Below are 24,743 nucleotides of genomic sequence, written 5' to 3'. Positions count from 1 at the left end.
AATTGGATCTTTACAGGCATCTCAAACTCAACATTTCTATCTTTTTTTTTCTTATTTTCCCCTCCCCCTGACAAACCTTATCCATAATGTGTTTTTCCTCCTTTATTTCTATTTTTAGTTTCTGATATTACCATGTACCAAACTCCCCAAGCTAGAAAGATTGAAGTAATCCTAGATTCCTCTCTCTCTCACCTCCCAATCATCTAATTAATCACCAAATATAGGTGGGTTTTATTAGCTAAATATTTCCTCATTCTATCTCATCTCTTTCTAATTTCTACTGTTCTATTTCAGACTCTTGTCATCTCTTGCCTCAACTCAGCAATACCTTGGCTTCCAGTCTTTCTTTCATCAACTCCATCCTCCTTACTGTAGCCTATGGTTGTTTATTAGAAATACACATTCAACATAGCATTCTCTTATTCAAACCTTTCCGATTGCGTGGATGATTGGCCTAACTTTCTGTTTGGACCCTGTGCCTTCCGGAATTACATAATCTCTTACTTATCTGAATATATTCTTACCTGTTTTATATTCCTGAGTCCTTGATTAGAGTCTTAGACCTACTGATCATTCTGTTGATAGTCTTCAAATGCTTTTCCCACCTTTCTTTACCTCATTGACTTTTAGTAATTTTTCAGTACTCATTGAAAGCATCTGCTCCTCATCTCTGGCCTTCCATTGATCTGTACATTCTTGCCTAATTGTAAATTCCTCAATAGAAAGGATCATGTTTTATTCATCTCTATATTCTTAGCATTTAGAACTGCGGCTTGCAAATGGGAAGTGCCTCCCTTACTTCTCACCCTCCCCCCACCTCCTCAAAATACAAAAAGAATTTAACCTTTAAGGATATTTGCTTGCTCCGTTTGGATTATTGATGTTATGTGCTTTTTATTTATTTTATTTTATTTTATTTTATTTTATTTTATTTTATTTTATTTTATTTTTTGTTTCAAGTTTTTATTTAAATTCTAGTTCACATATAATGGAATACTGGTTTCAGGGGTAGAATTTAGTGATTTATCACTTACATATAACACCCAGGGCTCATCACAAGTGCCCTCCTCAGTACCCATCACCCATTTAGCCCATATTTTGCCCACCTCTTCTCCACTAACCCTGTTTGTTCTCAATAGTTAAGAGTCTCTTAAGGTTTGTCTCCCTCTTTTTTTTCTTACTTCCCCTATGTTCATCTGTTTTGTGTCTTAAATTCCACATATCAGTGAAATTATATGTGATTTGTCTTTCTCTGGCTGACTTATTTTGCTTAGTGAAATATACTCTACACAGGCACCCCTCCTCTAGGATTTTGATGGTTCCCTTTCTCACATTTAAGGTTTTTCATCCATTTTGAATTTATTTTTGTGTATGGTGTAAGAAAGTAGTCCACTTTCATTCTTCTGTATATTGCTGTCCAGTTTTTCCAACACTATTTGTTGAAGAGACTGTCTTTTTTCCATTGGATGTTCTTTCTTGCTTTGTCGAAGATTAGTTAACCATATAGTTGTCGGTCCATTTCTGGACTTTCTATACTGTTCCACTGATATGTGTCTGTTTTTGTGCCATTACCATACTGTCTTGATGACTACAGCTTTGTAATATAACTTGGACTCCGGAATTGTGATGCCTCCAGCTTTGTTTTTCTTTTTCAGGATGGCTTGAGCTATTCAGGGTCTTTTGTGGTTCCAAACAAATTTTAAGATTATTTGTTCTAACTCTATGAAAAGTGCTGGTGGTATTTTGATAGGGATCGCATTAAATGTGTAGATTGCTTTGGGTAGTATAGACATTTTAACAATATTTGTTCTTCCAATCCATGAGCATGGAATGTTTTTTCATTTCTTTGTGTCCTCTTCAAGTTCTTTTGTAAGTGTTCTTTAATTTTCAGAGTACAGATCTTTTACCTCTTTGGTTAGGTTAATTCCTAGGTATCCTGTGGTTTTTGGTGCAATTGTAAACGGGATCCATTCCTTGATTTCTCTTTCTGCTGCTTCATTATTGGTGTATCGAAATGTAACAGGTTTCTGTATGTTGATTTTGTGTCTTGCAACTTTTAATGAATTCATGTATTAGTTCTAACAATTTTTTGGTGGAGTGTTTCAGGTTTTCTACATAGAGTATCATGTCACCTGTGAATAGTGAAGGTTTGACGTCTTCCTTGCCAATTGGGATCACTTATTTCTTTTTTGTCTGATTGCTGAGGCTAGTACATTCCGGTACTACATTAAATAATGATGAGAATGTCTTGTTCCTGACTGTAGAGGAAAAGCTGTCAGTTTTTCCTCATTGAGTATGATATTAGCTGTGGGTCTTTCATATTATGGCCTTTATGATGTTAAGGCAAGTTCCTTCTATGCTCACTTTGTTGATGGTTTTTATCAAGAATGGATGCTGTACTTTGTCAAATACTTTTTGTGCATCTGTTGAGAGGATCATACAGTTCTTATCCTTTCTTGTATTAATTTAGTGTATCACATTGCTTAATTTGCAAATATTAAACTCCCTTTGCAGCCCAGGAATAAACCCCACTTGATCGTGGTGAGTAATCTTCAAAAGTACTGTTGGATTTAATTTACTGGTATCTTGTTGAGAATATTTGCATCCATATTCATCAGGGATATTGGCTTATAATTCTCCTTTTTGTGGGGTCTTTGGTTTTGGAATCAAAGTAATGCTGGCCTCATAGAATGAGTTTGGAAGTTTTCCTTCCATTTCTATTTTTTGGAACAGTTTAAGAAGAGTAAGTATTAACTATTCTTTAAATGTTTGGCCTGGCTGGCTTAGTTGTTTAAGCATCTGATTCTTGATTTTGGCTCAGGTCACAATCTCACATTGTAGGATTGAGCCCGCATCAGGCTCCATGCTGGGTATGGAGGCTGCTTAAGATTCTCTCTCTCCGTCTCCCTCTGTCCCTTTCCAACTTGCATGCACGTGCTCTGTCAAAAAAAAAAAAAAAAAAAAAAAAAAAGTAAAATTCCCTTGGGAAACTGAGGATATGTGCTTTTTAAACCATAATCACATTTATTTTAGTGAAGAAAAATAAACTAATGTTTATCTCTAATTGATAGTTTATTTTTCCTTCTGACCATACTAGAATGAAGAATTACTGGCTGAAAAAAGCAATATATTTTCTCAAACACTGGGGTTTGTGGAGAAGTTAACATAACTTGAAAGAAGAATACACACCCATAGTACAAACCATGTGGTGTCTCCTTTATTACAAAGAAGCCTTTTACATAGATCCACCCCTCTAAAGTAGTTGATTTGTTTATTGTTTTTAGTGGTTGGAGATGAAATAGGTGGAACCAAAATATAGAAAACTGTGCTAGTGATGCTCACTTAGTTATCACCTTTTAAATATTCTACCTAATTCCACAAAGTATTTGAGGTAAAAGGTACATTTTGTATATTCTCATGACTTTGGAATATTTCTGTTTAGGGTAGAGTTTCCTAAATATTTTGATATGAGTTAAAAATACATTTTTTATTTATTGCTTTAAAAATCCTTTAGTATTGACATGGGGCACCTGGGTAGCTCAGTCAGTTAAGCATCCGACTCATGACTTCAGCTTAGGTTATGGTCTCGCGGTTCATGAGTTCAAGCCCCACATTGGGCTCTGTGCTAACAGCACTGAGCCTGCATGGGATTCTCTCTCTCCCTCTCTTTCTGCCCCTCCCCCACTTGCTCTCTCTCTTTCTCTCTCTCAGAATAAATAAAAATAAACTTAAAATCCTTAGCATTGATAAAGATATTTTGAAATATTCTTTATATTTACAAATATTCCTTATTTCCATAGTTTTTTCCTTCCATTATGCTTTTATTGCACAGAACTCTTTAACATTCAAGAAAGACGTAGTCTGAGACTCTAAGGTCCCACTATAATATGAACTAGTCCTTCATTCTTTAATTGATCTAAAACTTCTGTTTTATGGCTGTAAGAACCATAACTTTCTTTGAGGTCACTTTAAGTTTCATGATGAGCGCTAATGATAGGCTTTTTGAGAAAGAACATATTTTCATTACAAAATAGCAGATTTTGGGGGGCACCGGGGTGGCTCGGTTGAATGTCTGACTTCAGCCCAGGTCATGATCTCACGGTTCGTGAGTTCGAGCCCCATGTTGGGCTCTGTGCTGACAGCTCAGAACCTGGAGCCTGCTTCAGTTTCGGTGTCTCCCTTTCTCTCTGCCCCTCCCTGCTCACACAATCTCTCTCTCTCTCTCTCTCTTTCTCTCTCTCTCAAAAATAAATAAATGTTAAAAAAAATAGCAAATTTTTATAGCTTTAATTGAAGACTAGCGTAAGATAATAAAGCTCTTTTGCCTTCCTGAGTGGGCAACTGGACTCGCTTGCTAAAGGACTGGCTATAAAACTATTACAGTTCTTTACTAACAGTTATAATCAGAAAAATCAGTGGTCTACTTTATCTTATGTTTGAAGTGTTCAGGAGGTGGAAGCAATAAAGAGAATTCTGAGTGAATGTCTTCACTGTCTCACACTAGGTTAGTCTCCCTAAAGCATGGTTTTCTTATTGTTATCCATCTTGAAATTCTTCACTGACTTCATCAATTTAGGATAAAGTCAGTAGAAGACTAGCACTCTATGGCTCTTCTACAGATTGCTCTTCACATGTTTTTCCAAACTTAATTTGAACATTTGTTTAAAAAATGATAATGTTTACTATGTAGTGGGCACTGTACTAACCTTTCAGGATGTAATGCTAAATAAGAAAGACATGATCTCCGTCCTCATAGACTTGCCTAATTGCTTGTGCTTAACTGATTTGCATGATTTCAACATAGCATGTGTAGTTCTACTTTTTTTTTTTTTTTTACCTTTGCTTATGTTATTCTTCTTCCAAGAAAAATTTTCCTCCTCAGAATATTCAAGTTTATCCATGTTTAAAATCTCAGCTCAGGGCGCCTGGGTGGCTCAGTCGGTTAAGCGGCCGACTTCGGCTCAGGTCATGATCTCACGGTCTGTGAGTTCGAGCCCCGCATCGGACTCTGTGCTGACAGCTCAGAGCCTGGAGCCTGTTTTCAGATTCTGTGTCTCCCTCTCTTTCTGACCCTCCCCCGTTCATGCTCTGTCTCTCTCTGTCTCAAAAATAAATGAACGTTAAAAAATCAAAAAAAAAAATCTCAGCTCTAGTTATATCTCCAATATGACCATTCTCGTTGTCTGTGCCTGGTCATTTTAGTCTCTTTCCTCTGAGTGGCCGTGGCACCTAATACATATTGTTAACTTAGGACTGTCACTTATAATTATTAATAAATACTGATTTTTAATTTTTCATGTGTATATCTTCCCAGATATCCTGTAAGGCTTTGGATGGCCACTCTGTCTTCCAGCCCCTCCCCCAAATGTCCCTCTCACATGCAAAATACACCTTCTTTCTTCCAAGTTTCCTAAAAGTTTCATCCCATTATGCACCCCATCAGAGTCCAGAATCTCTACATCAAAATCAGTCTCATCACCTGATGAGACTCCTCAGGTGTAGTTGCTTAAGTACAATTCATCAAGAACAGTTTCTCTGAATCTGAAGACCTGTGAACTAAAGAGATGTTATCTAGCCACCCCCCCCCTTTACCACCCCTCCCCACAACCTACCTGCACACCCAACATACAATCATGGGACAGGTATAGGATAATTGGTATAGACCTTACTGTTCAAAAGGAGGAAAATGAGAGGCATAAAGAGGTCACTGCTCCATAGTGATTTTAAAATTTGGGTGGGCAAATATTGGAGTTTCCTTGATTTATATCTCAAGGCCTGTGAGTAATTATTTAGCATTTCATGCTTTGCCCTCTGTGCTTTTTTTCCTTCCCCTGAGTCATCCTTCCTTTTTCATGAAGTATGTTTGCATGTGAGTGATTTTCTCAGTCGGCTGCCTGACAGAATTTTGGGGGTCCAGTGGTCTCTTTTTACCTTGTACTGTCATTGTTCCTTTCAGTTCAGTGTAGCGGTGTGCTTGCTGTTATTATTCTCTCAAAAATTTTGTCAGCCTCCTGTGAATCACATTGGGGTTTATTCCTTTAGATAAAAGCCACATCCAAGAATCTCTTCAAAGTGTGGGCTTCCACAGAGATACCGAGGTAAAATGCACTCAAGCTTTCTGAAGTATTGACTGTTGATTGAGAGGATCTGTGAAACATACTTTTAATCTTTTTAAAGGATTATTTGTATAATTGATGATGATGATGATGATGATGATTATTATTATTATAAGGTACCACTGTTGATCTTCCTGTGGTCTTTGCAGTCACCTCTCAGCTTCATTTTTAGGCCATGTTCTGCCAATGCTCTTGGATTCAAACTTTGTTTGAAAGCTATTCCCACCTTTAACATCTTTTGTCATCTGGGGGGGCTAAGAATTTTCTTTTTCTTTTTTTTCTTTTTTGAAGTTGTATTCTTCCAAGATTTTATTTAAATTCAAGTTAGTTCATGTATAGTGTAGTATTGGTTTCAGGAGTAGAATTTAGTGATTTGTCACTTACATATAACATCCAGTGCTCATCACAAGTGCCCTTCTTAATGCCCATCACCCATCTAGCCCATCCCCACCCACCTCCCCTCCAGCAACCCTTAGTTTTGTTCTCTATAGTTAAGAGTCTCTTATGGTTTGGAGTGGCTAAGAATTTTCAAAACTATTTGTGCCCTGGTCTTGTTTGTTTAACAGTCCTTTCTTTAGATTAGTTTATCTTTATTCTCTTGCATTTTACAGTAAGTGGAAAAAAAAAAGTAGCACTTACAATACTTTAACCTGCTTAGAAATCTTAAATCCCTCAGTTCATTAAGGCACATTTCTTACTTTGCATGCACATTACTGAAGGTGATGGTATTGCTAAGTTTCTACAACTACTTACCAAGGATCCTCCTTCTTCCAATTTCTTTTTTTTTTTTATTTAAAAAAATTTTTTTAATGTTTATTTATTTTTGAGAGAGATAGAGACAGATATGAGTCAGGGAGGGAGAAACAGAAAGAGAGGGAGATACAGAATCTGAAGCAGGCTCCAGGCTCTGAGCTGTCAGCACAGAGCCTGACGTGGGGCTCGAACCCACAGACTGTTGGGATCATGACCTGAGCTGAAGCCGGACGCTCAACCGACTGAGCCACCCAGGCGCCCCTCCTTCTTCCAATTTCTAAATACATTTTCCTCACTTCATCTGAGTCCTTGTGGAAAGCATACTCAGCTTTCTACTAACAGTCTGTTCAAGGCAATTTAGGCTTTCTCTAACATGCTCTTGAAAATCCTTCCAGCCTCTGCTTCACTGCCAAGTTCCAAAGCTACTCCTGCATTTTTAAGTATTTATTATGGCAGCACCCCTCTTTTAGCTTTCAACATCTGTACTAGTTACCTCTTCCTGTGTAACAAATTACCTCAAAACTTAGCAGCTGAAAGCAACAAACACTTATTATCTTACAGTTGGATGAGTCAGGAATCTTGGTGTGGCTTAACTGGATCCTCTGCCTCAAGACCTCTTATGATGTTGTTACGAAGCTGTCAGTTGGGGCTGTGGTGTCATTCAAAGGTTCCACTAAGGGACAGTCTGCTTCCTAGCTCACTCGTGGTTGCTGGCAGGATTTGAGTTCAGATCCTGTTCATTAGAGGCCTCTATTGATTCCTTCCTAGTGTGCTTCTTAGGCAGTTGGCTGATGGCTTCCGTCAGAGCAGAAAAGGGCTACCAAGACAGAAACCAGAATCCCTTTGTAACCTAATCTTGGAAACAACATCCCATCACTTTTGCCTTATTTTCTGTGTTAAATTATTAGGTCCAACCTATGCATGAAGGGAAGAGATTATATAAGGGCTTGAATACCAGGAGTCAGGGATCTTTGAAAGCCACCTTAGAAGCCATATGATCTTTGGCCGCTGTTTGCATGTGATGGTGAATCTGCATTTACTGGGTTTGAAAATTGGAAGAGAGTGTCTAGAACACACCGATGAAATAATATTTACATAACACATTTAAAAGGATCTTTATAACTTTGTAACTTACTGAGACTTGAAAATAATTTTAGGAGCTTAATTTCTCCACACAAACCAAGTTTTATTTCTACACAAATGTACTCCTTGTTCATATCCTCACATGAAGGAATATAAGACTCTTTGATTTTTGCAATCAAAATACATCTGACTGTTGACAAATGAATCAAGTGATTTGTTTGCTTTTTCTCAGGTGCTGATGATACATGTCGGTATTTACAGGATGTAAGAAATTAAATAAATGAGTTCATTTACCCTAGTTTATTTGTGAGATAAAATTTATTCCTTTACTCTTTTAGTAGTTTTGGAATTCTGACAGAAGAGGTAACCTTGATTGCATTTTCAATACAGTAAACATAGGTCGTATGGGTCTAGGAATAAGTCTATAAACACACATATGAAGAAAAATCCTATGAATTTTGGTATTGGGGGAAAGGGGGCTGGGAAGAGCAGTTCCAGTATCCTATACTTTTCCTGGAAAATATATTTTCATCAAAAGACTTCTGAAACCTTTTTCTTTGTTAGTCATACTTCAATGTGTTCATTATTCCTGCCCCAAACTCTTTGACTCTTGGCACAGAAACTATTTTAATCTAACAGACATGGCAGCATGGCCTGAAAAATAACAGTAATAACTTTTTTCCACAGATTATTTCAGTGTTATTTTAGCTGGCTTAAAACTTGGCTTTGAGTGGTCTGATAAATACAGCAATGTTTATGTTAAAAATACATAGTATGTTTAAGCAACTTTTTCATTTATGGATTATAGAAGTATCATTATTTTTCATCCACGTTTCCCAGAGAGTATGGTGGTTTGTTTTGTAGTTATACTAGAGAACATTAAGGTGGAATATTGGAAGAGAGTTTGTATAGATGACTAAAGGTAGTTATTTCAGAGTTTCAGCTAATTCTCTTATTAGATTTGTACTACTGAGAAGAATTGCCAACAACAATAACAGTGTTATTAAATAATATTGTGAATATCCAACCATGTTATAGAAAACCATATATTGTAATAGTTCATTTTTAGACTTTCCCTAATATATAAAATTGTCTTTTTTTCTCTCTCTTTTACAGGCAATATAACATTACACAGCAACATGGGCAACATCACAGTAGGTATGTGCTAAGCTGCTAGTTGGTAAATTTTGCATGCTTTTAAAAATAGTTATATTTGTGATATTTTATAAATAAAATCTGAAGTTTAGCTCACGAATCTGATATGTTCCTGATATGCAAGTCAAATATAGGCAGACCCAATGTATGAATATGTAAAATTGTTTCTGAAAATTCATTGACTCATCATCCTGTATATATTATATAATTATAGATTTGGTATCAATAAGAATAAAGTTAGAATTCTGATTTCACCACTTTCTTTTTTTAAAGTGTATTTATTTATTTGAGGGAGACAGAGACAGGGAGAGTGGGTAAAGGGCAGAGAGAGAGAGAGAGAATCCCAAGCAAGCTCTGCATTGCCAGTGCAGAGCCCTATGGGGCTTGAATTCGTGAAACTATGAGATCATGACCTGAGCAAAATCAAAAGTTGGGACACTTAACTGACTGATTCACCCAGGTGCTCCTGATTTCACCACTTTCTATACATGGGCTAATTACCTAACTTCTCTGTGCTTCAATTTGCACATCTGAAAAAAATAGAAATTATAATAAGTACCTATTGTAGAGGGTTATTGTAAGAAGTGAGATCATATATATAAAGTACTTTAGCATGGTGTCTGACATATGGTAAAAATTCAATAAATAATTGTCATTTTAATTATTGTTCCAATCCCAGGCCAAAACTAATAGTGGCTAATGGTACTTAAGACCTCTTCACTACATGTGATGCTGTGCCTGTGGGAGAAAAGTTCAGCTTTCCAGATAGTTTAGATAGAGTTTTTCTCTATCCCAAGGAGCACCTGCTTACCTATAGGCAAAGGCATAAGAGTGGTGGTTGTTTTTAGGCCTTAGAGGGTTGGGAGTATGGATGGAAAATGAGGACCTTTGAGGGGAGGCTGTGGCTTATTGCCAGGATGAATGCCCAGGGCCTCTTGGCTTTGTCCTTTTCGATGGTTTAAATTTTTCCTTTCTTTGTACTGATTTTAATAGTGAACATGTCCATTAGTCCTTTGCACTATCACTCCTAGATTTTCTGACTTAAAGTACATATCTTTTTAAATAATTTTCCAGAGATTATAACTTTTATGTTCAATGAGGGACTAAGTTGAAAATAAAGGCTTCTTTCATGATAGTTGTAAATCATTTTAACTAAGACAAGACAGAAAGATTTACCTGTGTTCCAGTGGAAAATTGAGATTTACTGTTAACTATTCATGCCATTTCATCAGAGGACACACCTAAGTATAGTAAAGGAAGTTTCTAGTGTGAACAAAAAGGTATGCTGGTAAGAAGCTGAGCCAGCTGGGGAGAGAAAATGCTAGACATGGGTGGCATTTGTAGCATTAAGGCAAGTGGGGAAAGAAGAAGAATGTTGCAAAATGAGGCACAGGGAATTTCATTACCAACTAGAAGGCCTTTTAGGCAGATATGAATTTGAGGACTATTTATAATACAATATGATATGATCATGCTAGTATTATTCTTGGATGGAAATGTGAAACATAAATGAAAAACCCTTCTCTCTAGAAGTGGAAATAAATGGTTATTTCTCCATACTGGAAAAGAATAGTAGTAGCAAGGATGAAATGAGCAGCAATTTACATCTCTGAAGATGGTTTCAAACTGTACAAATGATTAACATTATGAATTCTTGTTAATTTTTCATATGAACTTTTTCTCACTGTTAAGTACTAGAGGGATTTTAGGATGAAATGTTTTCTTTTTCTTTGATAAATCTCTGTCCACTCAAAGAAAATGACCTGAGTACAGTGTTAAGAACTATAATTTATAATTTTCTTTATCAAAATATAAATTGTGTCCATGGCTCTAGGTTGTTCTTAAAAATCCACAAATATATGAAGGTAAATAAAGCTTGAATTCTTATTTTGTAAATATCATTGATAAACTTTGAGTTTTATTTTGGAAGAATCTCTTACAATAAGAAAAAAGTTTTACATTTGTTAAGTTATCATATTTTGATCTCTGGTAGTGTGGAAAAGTATAGACTTTAGAAATAGATTTGGTGGTAAATTTTGGTCCTACCATATATTAGCTGTGTGACTTTCTCAAATTACCAAGTCTCTGAGTTTGCATTTTTTTTTACATAAAATGGATGCCATTTACATAGCACAAGGTTGTTGAGATAATAATTAAAGTAGTACTAATAGCCTACTGTAGACTGAAAGCCTTACCAATAACACAAACTGTCATTTAACACGTATTGTGTATGTTATATACATTATATATTGTATTCTTACAATACAGTAAGCAAGGGAAAAGAAAATGTTAAGAAAATCATTAGGAAGAGAAAATACATTTACAGTACTGTACTGTATATTTATAGAAAAAAATCCACTTTTGAGTGGCCCCACACAGTTCAAACCCATGTTGTTCAAGGGTCAACAGTATATAAAATACATCGCAATGCATGGTAGTTATTCAATAAATTATCCCTCTCTTTCTCCTCTTCCAGTTTATTATCTATAATATAGAACAAGTCACTATGTTTTAAACTTAATTATTAAGGAAGTGTTCATTTCATAAATTCCTTTATTTCTTTCAATATCTATATTAATACTTTGGAAGAAAGGTATAAATTATGTCTTTATTTACTGCTCTCAAGATTCTGTTAACATTTGAAGACAACCTTGAGTATGGCAGTAACTAGTCAACATGTATTTATTGAGTGCCTGTTGTATCTCAGGAACTCTTTTAGGTACTGACCATAATATTGGTCAACAAAAACATAGTCTCCATGCTTACCTTCAGCCTGAGAAGAAAGACAATAAGCATGCAAATAACCAAAGATAACTTCAGATTGTGCAATGAATAAATAAGAGAGGGTAATAGGATAGAGAATGGGGAAAACAACGTTACTTCAGTTAGTAATCAGGGAGGGTCTGAAGAAGGGACACTTGAACTCAAGCCAGAATAATGGGAAAGAGGCTCATAAAATTTTGGATGCAGAGCTCCCCAGATAGAGGAGTAGCTAGCGCAAGCCCTGAAAATGGAATGGATCTATCATTTTCAAGATACAGATACAGAAGCAGAACTCGTGGAGAGTTGTGGGAGATAAGGTACATGAGGGCTAGATCATAGGGCCTTTATAGACATTGCAAGAGTTGGGACTTAATTTCAGCTACAACAGGTGTTAGCAGGCAAGTAATATTTAATTTTTTTTAAAGAGCAACCTAGCTGTTGTTTTGTAATGTACCAGAGGGTGCAAAAGTGGAAGCAGGTAACCAGAAAACTTAATTTGTTTATCCATTCTCCTGTTGTTGGATACCTTGGCTATGTCTAATTTTTGGCATTTATAAATAAAACTGGTATGAACGTTCTTAGACAAGTCATTTTATGAAGACATATATGGATGATATATATTTTTTTTCCCCTTCTTGGGTAAATACCTAGGAATAGAATCACTGATTTGAGTAGGTATGATAAACTTCCAGACTTTTCCCCCAAAGTTCCCTTTTACACTCCTTTCTACAACATATGACAATTCTAGTTGTTCCACATCCTCACCAACATTTTTGTCAGTCTTTTATTTTTTTTAATGTTTATTTATTTGTTTGAGAGAGAAAGAGAATGCCTGTGTGTGCATACAGGAGAAAAGCAGAGAGAGAATCCCAAGTAGGCTCCATGCTGTCAGCATAGAACCAAACAGAGGGTTCGAACTCACAAACCGTGAGATCATAACCTGAGCTGAAATCCAGAGTCAGCCACCCAACCACTTGGCACCCAGGTGCCCCTGTCAGTCTTCTAATTTTACCCGTGTGCAGTGGTATCCCTCTGGTATTATTTTACATTTCCCTGATGACTAATGATGTTCAGTACTTTTCATGCGCTTACTGCTTATTAGTATATCTTTGTGAAATTTTGTTCAGGTCTTTTGCTCATTTATTTTTCAGTTGGATTGTCTTTTTGTTACTGAGTTGGAGGAGTTCTTTATATATTCTGGGAACAATCCTTTGTAACCTTGTTTTTCTGTATTTTCCCTCAGCCTGTGGCTTGCCTGGTCAGTCATTCTGTTTTCTTTTCTTTCCTTTTCTTTTCTTTTCTTTTCTTTTCTTTTCTTTTCTTTTCTTTTCTTTTCTTTTCTTTTCTTTTCTTTTCTCTTTTCCTTTTCTCTTTTCTTTTCTTTTCTTTCTTTAGACTGAGAGAGTGTGGGCAGAGGGAGTGGGAGAGAGAGAATCTTAAAGCAGGTTCCATAGTCAACTTGACACGGGGCTCAATCTCACAACTGAAAACATGACCTGAGCCGAAATCAAGAGTTGGACACTTAACCAACCAACTGACCCACCCAGGTGCCCCTGTCTGTTCATTTTCTTAATGGTGTATTTGGGTGAGAAGATTTCCATTTTGATGAAGTCTAATTTACCAATTATTTTTATGGCTATTGATTTCTGTGTCCTGAGAAATCTTTGGCTGCCTTCAATCATGAAGCTGTCCTGTGTTTTCCTCTAGCAGCTTTCAAATTTTTGCTTTTACCTTTGATCAATTTCTAATTTTTGTGTTTAATCTGAGTCAGGAAATCCGTATTTATTTTTTCCCATCTGGATGTTATTGTTACATCACCATTTGTTGACAAAACTTTCTTTCTCCAATGTATTACTTCAGCATGTTTGTCTAGAATGAAATTACTGTATAAGTTAATAGATATTTTGTTATTCTATTTTATGTTTTGTCTGACTTTACATTCAGTAAGTGGTACTTTTCAAGGAATTTGTCTATTTTATCGCATTGTCAAATTTGTTCACGTAATGCTGTGCAGAGTATTCCCTTATATTCCTGTTTATGCCTATAGGATCTGTAGTGGTATTTCTTTCCTCTTCATTGCTGATATTGATATATGTATTCTCTTTTTCTTGACTAATGAGGGTAGACTTTATTTTCAAATAACCGACTTTTCACTTTGTTAGTATCTTTATTGTTTGTTTTCTGATGTATTAATTGATTTCTGCTCTTTATTTATTATGTTCTTTCTTTTATTAACTTGGAGTTTCCTTGCTCCTCTTTTTCTAGCTTCCTCAGATAAAACATTAGGTCAGTGATTTTAGACAGTTTTTTTTTTTTTAGAATTTTTGTTAATATTAGCATTTAAATTATAAGTCTGTTAAAGGCAGTGTATTCCCCACATTTTGCAATGTTGCATTTTTTTTCTTCTATAATTTGGCTTTTGTAAATAATGCTACAATAAACATCAGGGTACATGTATACCCTTGAGTTAATGTTTTTAATTAAGTTTTTATTTTAATTCCGGTATAATTAATATACAGTGTTATATTAGTTTCAGCTGTACAAAATACTGATACAACAATTTCATACATCACCTAGTGCTCATCACAAGTGCACTTCTTAATTCCCATCACCTATTTCTCTCATCCTTCTACACACCTCCTCTTTGGTAACCATCAATATGTTCTCTATAATTAAGAGTCTGTGTCTTGGTTTGTCTCTTTCGCTCTTTTTTTTTTTTTTTTTGCTCCTTTGTTTTGCGTCTTAAATTCCACATATGAGTGAAATTGTATGGTATTTGTCTTTTTCTGACTGATTTATTTTATTTTTTTATTTTTTTTAATTTTATTTTTAATTTTTTTTAATTTACATCCAAATTAGTTAGCATATAGTGCAACGATGATTTCAGGAGTAGATTCCTTAGTGCCCTTTACCCATTTAGCCCATCCCCCCTCCCACAACCCCTCCAGTAACCCTCTGTTTGTTCTCCATGTTTATGAGTCTCTTCTGTTTTGTCCGCCTCCCTGTTTTTATATTATTTTTGTTTCCCTTCCCTTATGTTCATCTGTTTTGTCTCTTAAAGTCCTCATATGAATGAGGACATATGATTTTTGTCTTTCGCTGACTGACTCATTTCACTTAGCATAGTACCCTCCAGTTCCATCCACATAGTTGCAAATGGCAAGATTCCATTCTTTTTGGTTGCCGAGTAATACTCCATTGTATATATACACATCTTCTTTTTCCATTCATCCATCGAGACAATTTGGGCTCTTTCCATACTTTGGCTATTGTTAATAGTGCTGCTATAAACATGGGGGTGCATGTGTCCCTTCGAAACAGCACACCTGTATCCCGTGGATAAATGCCTAGTAGTGCAATTGCTGGGTCATAGGGTAGTTCTGTTTTTAGTTTTTTGAGGAACCTCCATACTTTTTTCCAGAGTGGCTGCACCCGATTGCATTCCCACCAACAGTGCAAAAGAGATCCTCTTTCTCCGCATCCTTGACAACATCTGTTGTTGCTTGAGTTGTTAAAGTTAGCCATTCTGACAGGTGTAAGGTGGTATCTCATTGTGGTTTTGATTTGTATTTCCCTGATGATGAGTGATGTTGAGCATTTTTTCATGTGTCAGTTGGCCATCTGGATGTCTTCTTTGGAGAAGTGTCTCATGTCTTTTGCCCATTTCTTCACTGGATTATTTGTTTTTTGGGTGTTGAGTTTGAGAAGTTCTTTATAGATTTTGGATACTAATTCTTTATCTGATATGTCATTTGCAAATATCTTCTCCCATTCTGTTGGTTGCCTTTTAGTTTTGTTGATTGTTTCCTTCACTGTGCAGAAGCTTTTTGTTTTGATGAGGTCCCAGTAATTCATTTTTGCTTTTGTTTCCCCTGCTTCCGGAGATGTGTTGAGTAAGAAGTTGCTACAGGCGAGGTCAAAGTGGTTTTTGCCTGCTTTTTCCTCGAGGATTTTAATGGCTTCCTGTCTTACATTGAGGTCTTCTATCCATTTTGAGTTTATTTGTCTTTATTCCATTGGATATTCTTTCCTGCTTTGTCAAAGATTAGTTGGCCATACATTGTGGGCCCATTTCTGGGTTCTCTATTCTGTTCCATTGATCTGAGTGTCTGTTCTTATGCCAGTACCATACCATCTTGATGGTTACAGCTTTGTAGTATAGCTTGAAGTCTGGGATTGTGATGCCTCCTGCTTTGGTTTTCTTTTTCAAGATTGCTTTGGCTATTCGGGGTCTTTTCTGGTTCCATACAAATTTTAGGATTATTTGTTCTAGCTCTGTGAAGAATGCTGGTGTTATTTTGATAGGGATTGCATTGAATATGTAGATTGCTTTGGGTAGTATTGACATTTTAACAATATTTGTTCTTCCTATCCAGGAGCATGGAATCTTTTTCCATTTTTTTGTGTCTTCTTTGATTTCTTTCATAAGCTTTCTATAGTTTTCAGTGTATAGATTTTTCACTTCTTTGGTTAGATTTATTCCTAGGTATTTTATGGTTTTTGGTGCAATTGTAAATGGGATCGATTCCTTGATTTCTCTTTCTGTTGCTTCATTGTTGGTGTATAGGAATGCAACTGATTTCTGTGTTGATTTTATGTCCTGCAACTTTGCTGAATTCAGGAATCAATTCTAGCAGTATTTTGGTGGAATCTTTTGGGTTTTCCATATAGAGTATCATTTGACTGACTTATTTAGCTTAGCATTGTACTCTAGCTCCATCCCTATTGTTGCAAATGGCAAGAATTCATTCTTTTTCATGGCTGAGTAATATTCCTTTATTTATATATGTACACCACATCTTCTTTATCCATTCATCTATCAGTGGACACTGGGCTGCTTCCATAATTTGGCTATTGTAAATAATGCTGCTATAAACATAAAGGTACATATATCCTTTTAAATTAGTATTTTTTTGTATTTTGGGGGTAGATACCCAGTAGTGTGATTACTGTATCATAGGGTAGTTCCATTTTTAACTTTTTGAGGCATGTCCATACTGGTTTCCACAGTGGCCACACCAGTTTGCATTCCCACCGACAGTGCAAGAAGGTTCCTTTTTTCTCCGCATCTTCACCAACACCTGTTGTTTCTTGTGTTTTTGATGTTAGCCATCTGACAGGTGTGAGGTAGTTTTGGTTTACATCTCATTGTAGTTTTGGTTTACATTTCCCCAATGATGAATGATGATGAGCACCTTTCAAGTGTCTGTTGGCCATCTGGATGTCTTCTTTGTATAAATTTCTTTTCATGTCTCCTGCCCATTTTTTAATTGGATTATTTGGCTTTTTGGTGTTGACACGTGTAAGTTCTTCATATATTTTGGATACTAACCCTTTATCAGATAAGTCATTTGCAAATATCTTCTCCCGTTTAGGTTGCCTTTTAGTTTTGTTGATTATTTCCTTTACTGTACAGAATGCTTTTATTTTGATGTAGTCCCAATAGCTTATTTTTGCTTTTATTTCCCTTGCCTCAGGAGACATATCTAGGAAAATGTTGCTATGGCTTATGTGAGAGAAATAAATGCCTGTGCTCTTTTCTAGGATTTTCATGGTTTCAAGTCTTACATTTAGGTCTATAATTCATTTTGAATTTATTTTTGTGTATAGTGTAAGAAAGTGGTCTAGTTTCATTCTTTTGCATGCAGTTGTCCAGTTTTCCCAACTGAAATTTATTGAAGAGACTGTCTTTCCTCCTTTTTCAAAGATTAATTGACCATATAATTATGGGTTTATTTCTGGTTTTTCTAATCTGTTCCATTGATCTATGTGTCTGTTTTTGCATTAGTACCATACTATTTTGATACTGTAGCTATGTAATATAACTTGAAGGCTGGAATTGTGATATCTGAAGCTTTGCTTTTCTTTTTCAAGATTGCTTTGGCTATTCAAGGTCTTTTGTGGTTCCATACAAATTTTAGGATCATTTGTTCTAGTTCTGTGAAATGTTGCATTTTAAAAATCATCCTTTAGAAGATTTTTAATTGTGCTTTTGATTTCTTCTTTGATCTTTAGAAGTCTAATTTTAAATTTTTGTATATTTAAGATTTTTATAGATCTCTTATTTTATTGGTTTCTAACTAAATTCCATTCTGGTCAGAGAAAATTCTTTATGTGATTTCAGTGTTGTTGTTGTTGTTGTTTTACATTTATTGCAGTTTATTTTATCATTCAGCAGCATATGGTTCTATCTTGTGAATTTTTGTATCACATGCCATTGAAATGAGCATACGATATAATACATTTCTGGGGAGTCTTAGACTGGGGAGTCTTAGCTGTTCTATAAGTTGCTGAGAGGGGGTTGTTAAATTTTTCAATGAATTCTGTCAGCTTTACATTTGGGTTTTGAATCTCTGTTATTTATGATATTCATATTCATGATTGTTATGGCTGTATGTTGAATTAACCCTTTTATCATTACAAACTGCCCTGCTTTATCTCAGGTAATATTCTGTGTCTTGAATTTTCTTCATCTAATGATGAAAACACTCTTCACTCCTTATGCTTAATATTAGTAATAATAAAGGCACTCTTGCCTTCTTATGCTTAATGTTAGCATGGTATGTATTTTTCTATTCATTTACTTTCAGTCTATCTGTTTAAAAATCCTCTTTCATAGACAGTGTAGTTGGCACTTACTTTTTAAAGTTCATTTTGCAAACTGTCTTTTAATTGGAGGATATAGTCCGTTAACATTTAATATAATTTTGGATATGTGTCTACCATTTTATTTTGTATTTTCTATTTTTTGCTTTTTGCCTTTATCAATTAATTTGATATATTTCAGAATTGCATTTTAATTTTCCTTTTGACTTTTTATTTATGCCTCTTTACATGACGTTTTAGCAGAGTTTCTAGTAATTTCAATATAGAAACTTAACTTTTCACAGTGTATTTAGAATTAATATTATGCCATTTTGTATTATGTCAAATAGATTCATTTATCCACTCCTGTCCTTTGTAATATAGGTTGTCTTACATCTACATATATTATAAAGTTATATAGTATTATAAAGTTGGAATATTAGGAGACTTCAGATTATTTAAGTATTATCCTGATTTCAGGATAATAGATGAAGTATTTTTCCCATGATTCCTTTATTTAGAGAATATTTGTAATTCAGGTCAAAGGAGTTTAGACAATATAATTGATCAGATTTTTTTTTTTTTAATTTTTTTTTCAACGTTTATTTATTTTTGGGACAGAGAGAGACAGAGCATGAATGGGGGAGGGGCAGAGAGAGAGGGAGACACAGAATCAGAAACAGGCTCCAGGCTCTGAGCCATCAGCCCAGAGCCCGACGCGGGGCTCGAACTCACGGACCGCGAGATCGTGACCTGGCTGAAGTCGGACGCTCAACCGACTACGCCACCCAGGCGCCACAATTGATCAGATTCTTAAGTGATCTCATCAGTCATTTGTATTTTGTATACACATTATCACTCACCTCCCAAAACCCTGTACTTCCTAGTTTCCATAACACCGATCTCTCTCAGAAGCTGAAGTGATATAAAAGTTTTGATTATGTATATCAGAACCAGGGTTTTCCTTGCATTCATATTTTTTTAAAAAATTCCTTTTTTCTGGAACACCAGATCATCTTCTATTTAAAATGAGTCAACAGGACAAGGCAAAGCTTGATAATAGATAACAGTAAGATAGAAGTATAATAGAGTTGTTCACCTCGCTTTACTTTCTTTGCCTTATGAGCCAAAATCAAGAATTGGACACTCATTGGACTGAGCCACCCAGACACCTCCTTTTCTTTTTAATTTATATGTGTTGCCTTTTTTGGAAGGCACTGCCAGAAGCCATGTACTAGTAATTTTATCTTTAAAAAAAGAAATATGTTCATGTTTGAGGCAGGGAGTGGGGTGGTTTGCCTTGTCTGTTCCTTTAAGCCCAGCCTCCTGTATGTTCCCTCCCTACAGAATAACAAGCAGGGCACTAATTTAGAAAGCTTTACATGAAGTGACCTTAAAATTCTGCCTTTGCAAATCCTTTATGTCCAATATGTGAAATTTGTTCCTTGTTCATGCAATTAGTGTATCTTTGGAAGTGTAGGAATTAAGTTGCAGAAATGAAAAAATACCTTTTGTGCTGCTGTTCCTTAGTATCTACATGTTGAAACTTAAGGTAAAGTGATAAAAAAAAAATCCAGAAAATCTTTCTGAACGTGTTTGACCCATTTTGAGAGAATTCTCCCATTATCTGAAAGAAAATGGCAAAATTTGGAATTTTAGCCTTTCAAGTAGTTATTATTCTTTGCTGTTAGCTAAATGTATATTACAAATAGCTTTTTTTTTTTTTTTGGTTGTATGTAGTGATTAACTGGTAGTTGACATCATTTTTTCCTGATTGTATCTGTAATTTTCTGGGAAAACTCAAATCAAACAAGATCTTTGTCCAAAATTGGGATGATAGAAGACTCTCTGTGAGAGTCTACTTATTGCAAACATTACCTGGATTAATGATTTCTGTTCACTTCTTAATCACCCACCCTCTAATGTATATTTCCCTTAAGGCTTCTTCCAAGACTTATAGAATTTACCCATTATGTGAATTTCCAAAACAAAAATGAAATTTTTAGAGAAAGCCTTAATTTGATTCTTGAGAATTAATTTTTAGTTCCAGTCATGTGTATTATAGAAAACAAAAGAAAATTAGTGTTTGTTTTGCTCCATAGCTTTTTAAATATCACTTTTGCTTTCTCTTTTGAAAACATATCTTGAGTTTTAATTTTTTTTAAACAGTCTCCAAGGAATTGGCCATTATCAGAGCTCAAGACTGATAACATGAGGATGTAATTACTCAGTGGCTTATGAGAAAATTATTTAGTTCTTGTTTATTTCCCATTGGGATGGGGGGAGAAGTGAAAAGTACTGTTTATTAGCCTCATGAAAATCTTGTGTTTTTAGCCCCCTAGAGAAAGCAAGAAATCAAACTAATGTTTCAAATATTTTACTTCATTCAACCTGGGATAATACACACATTGTGTAGTCCACATTTTTTTAACCACAGTATATTTTTACTTGGCTTCTTTTAGGATGCAGTAAGAGGTTATAAAAAAGGAATTTCTGTTGGTAACTGAGGAGAGAGATATTCCTCTTTGCCCAACTATTCTATGTCATTTATCACTAGTGACTTAATTTCCCAGCATCCATGTTTACTTTTTATACTTAAAAATTAAATAAATTGGGTCTGATAAAGGGCAATTTTCAGTATAGATTACAGATAATTATTATAAATTATCTTGGGGTCAGATTTTAACCAGCTTATTCCCAAGTTGTTTTCTTTATTTGGGGTCCTTTAAAACTTGAAAGAAAAATGTCTAGTATATGAATGTTTTTTTCTCCACATTTTATTAAAAATATAATATAATTTTTGGCATTATTTTCACCACACTCCCTATTTTGTTTTCACTTTGAAGTAGTAAAGTTCCTAATAAAAGTTCCTGATAAAATAAGCTTTTTAAGAGGCCTTTCTAAAACAAATATGCTTTGGCCTTTCTCAGGGCAGGTAAATTAAAAGGTTCAGTTGCTATAGTTGAAGAGGAAAGAGAAGCTACTTAGTGCTGACTCTTCAACATCTTTCACTTACTTCTTTAACTTTATCAGCTTTTTCTTCAACTTGAAATGTTGGTTTTTTGAAAACTAGGGTCAATGACGACTGAGAAATTTGAGTGTCAACTCAGAACCACTGAATTCTGATTTTCTTCTCCTGACTTAATAATATCTGTTTAATTCCAAACACTTGAAAGGAAATATTTAGATATAAACAAGCTTCACCCATTCTTTAAGTGACTCCCTTTTCCTCCATTTCTGCCCCCTAAGAAATGCAACAAAGTCTTATCTAAAGTAATCTTTCACTGTTACAGTACTTTTTTAGCACTAGCAAATTTGTTAAAAGGAGAAAACATCAGAAGTTTTTATTTTTGTTAACTTAGCTACCACTTCTACATGTCTGTACATGAGATAAAATTCTTTAGTAAATATTGAAAGTTGAGAATAAACTAAATATATCAATGGTGCTTAATAGTCTTGGCTGTCAAGGATCTACTGCTTGCATACTGTCCTTACTATATATTAGGTTGCAGAATAAACATGTTTATCAATAAGTTATGCAGATTACTATAGATAGGGATTTTTTGTTAGTTATCTAGGTATAGATTTGTAGATTTCTGATACTGTTTTCATTCTTAAGTGAAAGATGGCATAATTATGAGGAAAATACAGAACCTTGCAAGACTCTTAGTGCCTTATCCTAATGCTGAAGCAGAGCCTTTTATTTCAAATTTTTCATTTCAGTTACTACAATAAGAATGATTATGGTTTTTTTTTTTTCTTTTTTCCTAGATTCATCCTCTGGATGTCTAACGGCCTCAACTCATCTGGGTGCAATAGATGTTTACGTCAGCCAACTAGGGAAAGTGGAGTTAAAATCTCATGAAGGTTAGCCAAGTGGAATGTTTTATTTTGACATATGGTGTACGGAAGGCTTTATGTAACATCTAGGAAACAGATGGTCAGATTATCTGTATTGACATCGTGAGCTCAAGAAGATTTCTTCTGATAGAACTTGATTTAAAGATTGACTGGAGGGGGTACTGGCTGACTCAGTCAGTGGAGCATGCGACTCTTGATCTCAGGGTTGTGAGTTCTAGCCCTACATTGGATATAGAAATTGCTTAAAAATAAAATCTCTAAAAAGAAAAAAAATAAAGACTGATTTGAAACAGATGGCCATAAATACTATCATTCCCTTTGTAGTGCAAACAAAAATGTTACAATAGGGGCACCTGGGTGGATCAGTTGGTTGAGCGTCTGACTTCAGCTCAGGTCATGATCTCGCAGTTGACAAGTTTGAGCCCCACGTCGGGCTCTGTGCTGACAGCTCAGAGCCTGGAGCCTGGTTTGGATTCTGTGTCTCCCTCTCTCTCTGCCTCTCCCCTGCTCATGCTCTCTCTCTGTCTCAAAAATAAAGATAAACATTAAAAAAAAAAATTTTTTTTAATGTTACAGTATATTGACTGTTACTGTGGAATTGTTAGTGTTTGGGTTTTTCAATTTGGTTTTATGTCTGAAATAGAATATCCTTTTGAGTGAAAATGCTCCCATACATTCTTTTGGAAGCTTTTCTACCCTCATGTAAGAGGACCTTCTTGAAGAGAAGAATTTCTCTTGAAAGAGAAGATTTCTCTTGAAAGAGAAATCTTTGCAAAGTATGATCCCAAAATAAAGGTATCACCAGGAAGTTCCTCTAATGTGATTGTTGACTTAGTATTAAGACTAGCATGACATGTCTCTGTGTATATATTTCTGTTACAAATAACTTTTCTAAGAATCCAAGTATTTCATTAAAAATACATTTTTTAGTCACGTGAAGACTGAATACAAGTCTTTGTGTACATGGTGCCAAGTGGCTCAGATACTTGAAATAGCTTGCCCATAGGGGCTGAAGTGGCCTGGGTACAGAAAGTTCAGAAACATAGCTCTGTTTATTATTTGTTTGTTTGCTTTTGTTTGTTTTTGTTTTTTGTTTTAAAGTTTCATTTATTTATTTTGAGAGAGAGAGAACAAGCAGCAGAGGGGCAGAGAGAGGGAGAGAGAATCCCAAGCAGGCTCTACACCATCAGCGTGGAGCCTGATGCAGGGCTGGATCTCATGAACCTTGAGATAATGACCTGATCCAAAATCAAGAGTCAGATGCTTAGCTGACTGAGCCCAGCTGCCCTGAAAAACATAGCTCTGTTTAAAAATTGTTTTAAGTAGGGGCGCCTGGGTGATTCAGTCAGTTAAACATCCAGCTTGGGCTCAGGTCATGATCTTGTGGTTCATGAGGTCAAGCCCTGCATTGGCTGCCCAGGCAGCTCAGAGCCTGGAGCCTACTTCAGATTTTGTGTCTCCCTCTCTCTCTGCCCCTCCCCTGATCATGCACTGTCTGTCTGTCTGTCTGTCTCTCACTCTCTCTCTGTCTCTCTCAAAAGTAATTAAACATTTAAAAAAAATTTTTTTTAATAAAGTCTAGAAGATCTTGCATATTGGCCAGAACAGAGCTATATGTATAACAAGGAAAATACTTCCTTACAGAAACCGGTTATTCCTGATGTTAGCAATATTTTTGGTCATGTTGGTTTAATACTTTTTTGTGCAACAAGGCTCTCTTTTCAGAGTGTCAAAATAAAACTACAAACACAGAGGCCTGAAACAGAAGGTTTTTTGCTGACACACAGGTGTGATTTGATTTTGCAAGATCACATTTTTTTTCCTTTAAAATAGGATAATATTGTGTTCTCTCTAAATTTCTGAGATCTTCAGTAATGCCATTCAGGGTATTTTGTAAGTGCTATAAAAGTCATATAGGGGCGCCTGGGTGGCTCAGTCGGTTAAGCGTCCGACTTCAGCTCAGGTCATGATATCGTGGTCCGGGAGTTCGAGTCCCGCGTCGGGCTCTGTGCTGTCAGCACAGAGCCTGGAGCCTGCTTCAGATTCTGTGTCCCCCTCTCTCTCTGCCCCTCCCCTGCTTATGCTCTGTCTCTCTCTGTCTCAAAAATAAATAAAAACATTAAAAAAAATTTTTTTTTAAGTCATATAATGCATTCTCTTATTATGAAGGCCCAAAGAGAAAAATGTAAACCATTGCTAATTTAATGTAACTAGTAACAGAGTAAAAAAAGAGTTTTGAATAAGTAGCTCTTATATGAAAGTTATTTCCTGTTTTGTATATGGATGGGCAAAAAGATAAAATAAACAAAAACATTGTTAATCTTCACTTAAAATACTCTTGAGAATTATTTGGAATGTTATTCCAGTAACCTATTGAAATAGCATATGATGTAACAAAATTTGATTAGGATTATAACTTCGTGTTTT

At 35.4% G+C, this 24,743-nt stretch overlaps 1 protein-coding gene across 2 annotated transcripts in view; it reads left to right on the top strand.

Moving 5' to 3' along the window:
• FAM185A (family with sequence similarity 185 member A) overlaps positions 1-24,743 on the top strand; it is a 76,344-nt gene that overhangs the window by 30,965 nt on the left and 20,636 nt on the right. For both annotated transcript variants that reach the window (XR_006298469.1, XM_043588676.1), the window contains exons 5-6: positions 9,069-9,110; positions 22,227-22,322. Coding sequence is in view for 1 of the 2 variants with exons in the window: in XM_043588676.1 (XP_043444611.1) it covers positions 9,069-9,110; positions 22,227-22,322 (138 nt within the window). In the remaining variant the exon portion in view is untranslated. The remainder of the gene's footprint in view (positions 1-9,068; positions 9,111-22,226; positions 22,323-24,743) is intronic.

The sequence above is a fragment of the Prionailurus bengalensis genome, chromosome A2 (assembly GCF_016509475.1).
Source record: "Prionailurus bengalensis isolate Pbe53 chromosome A2, Fcat_Pben_1.1_paternal_pri, whole genome shotgun sequence".
NCBI lineage: Eukaryota > Metazoa > Chordata > Mammalia > Carnivora > Felidae > Prionailurus > Prionailurus bengalensis.
The sequence above is the reverse complement of the archived record's forward strand: the minus strand, read 5'-3'. Positions and strand labels throughout refer to the sequence as shown.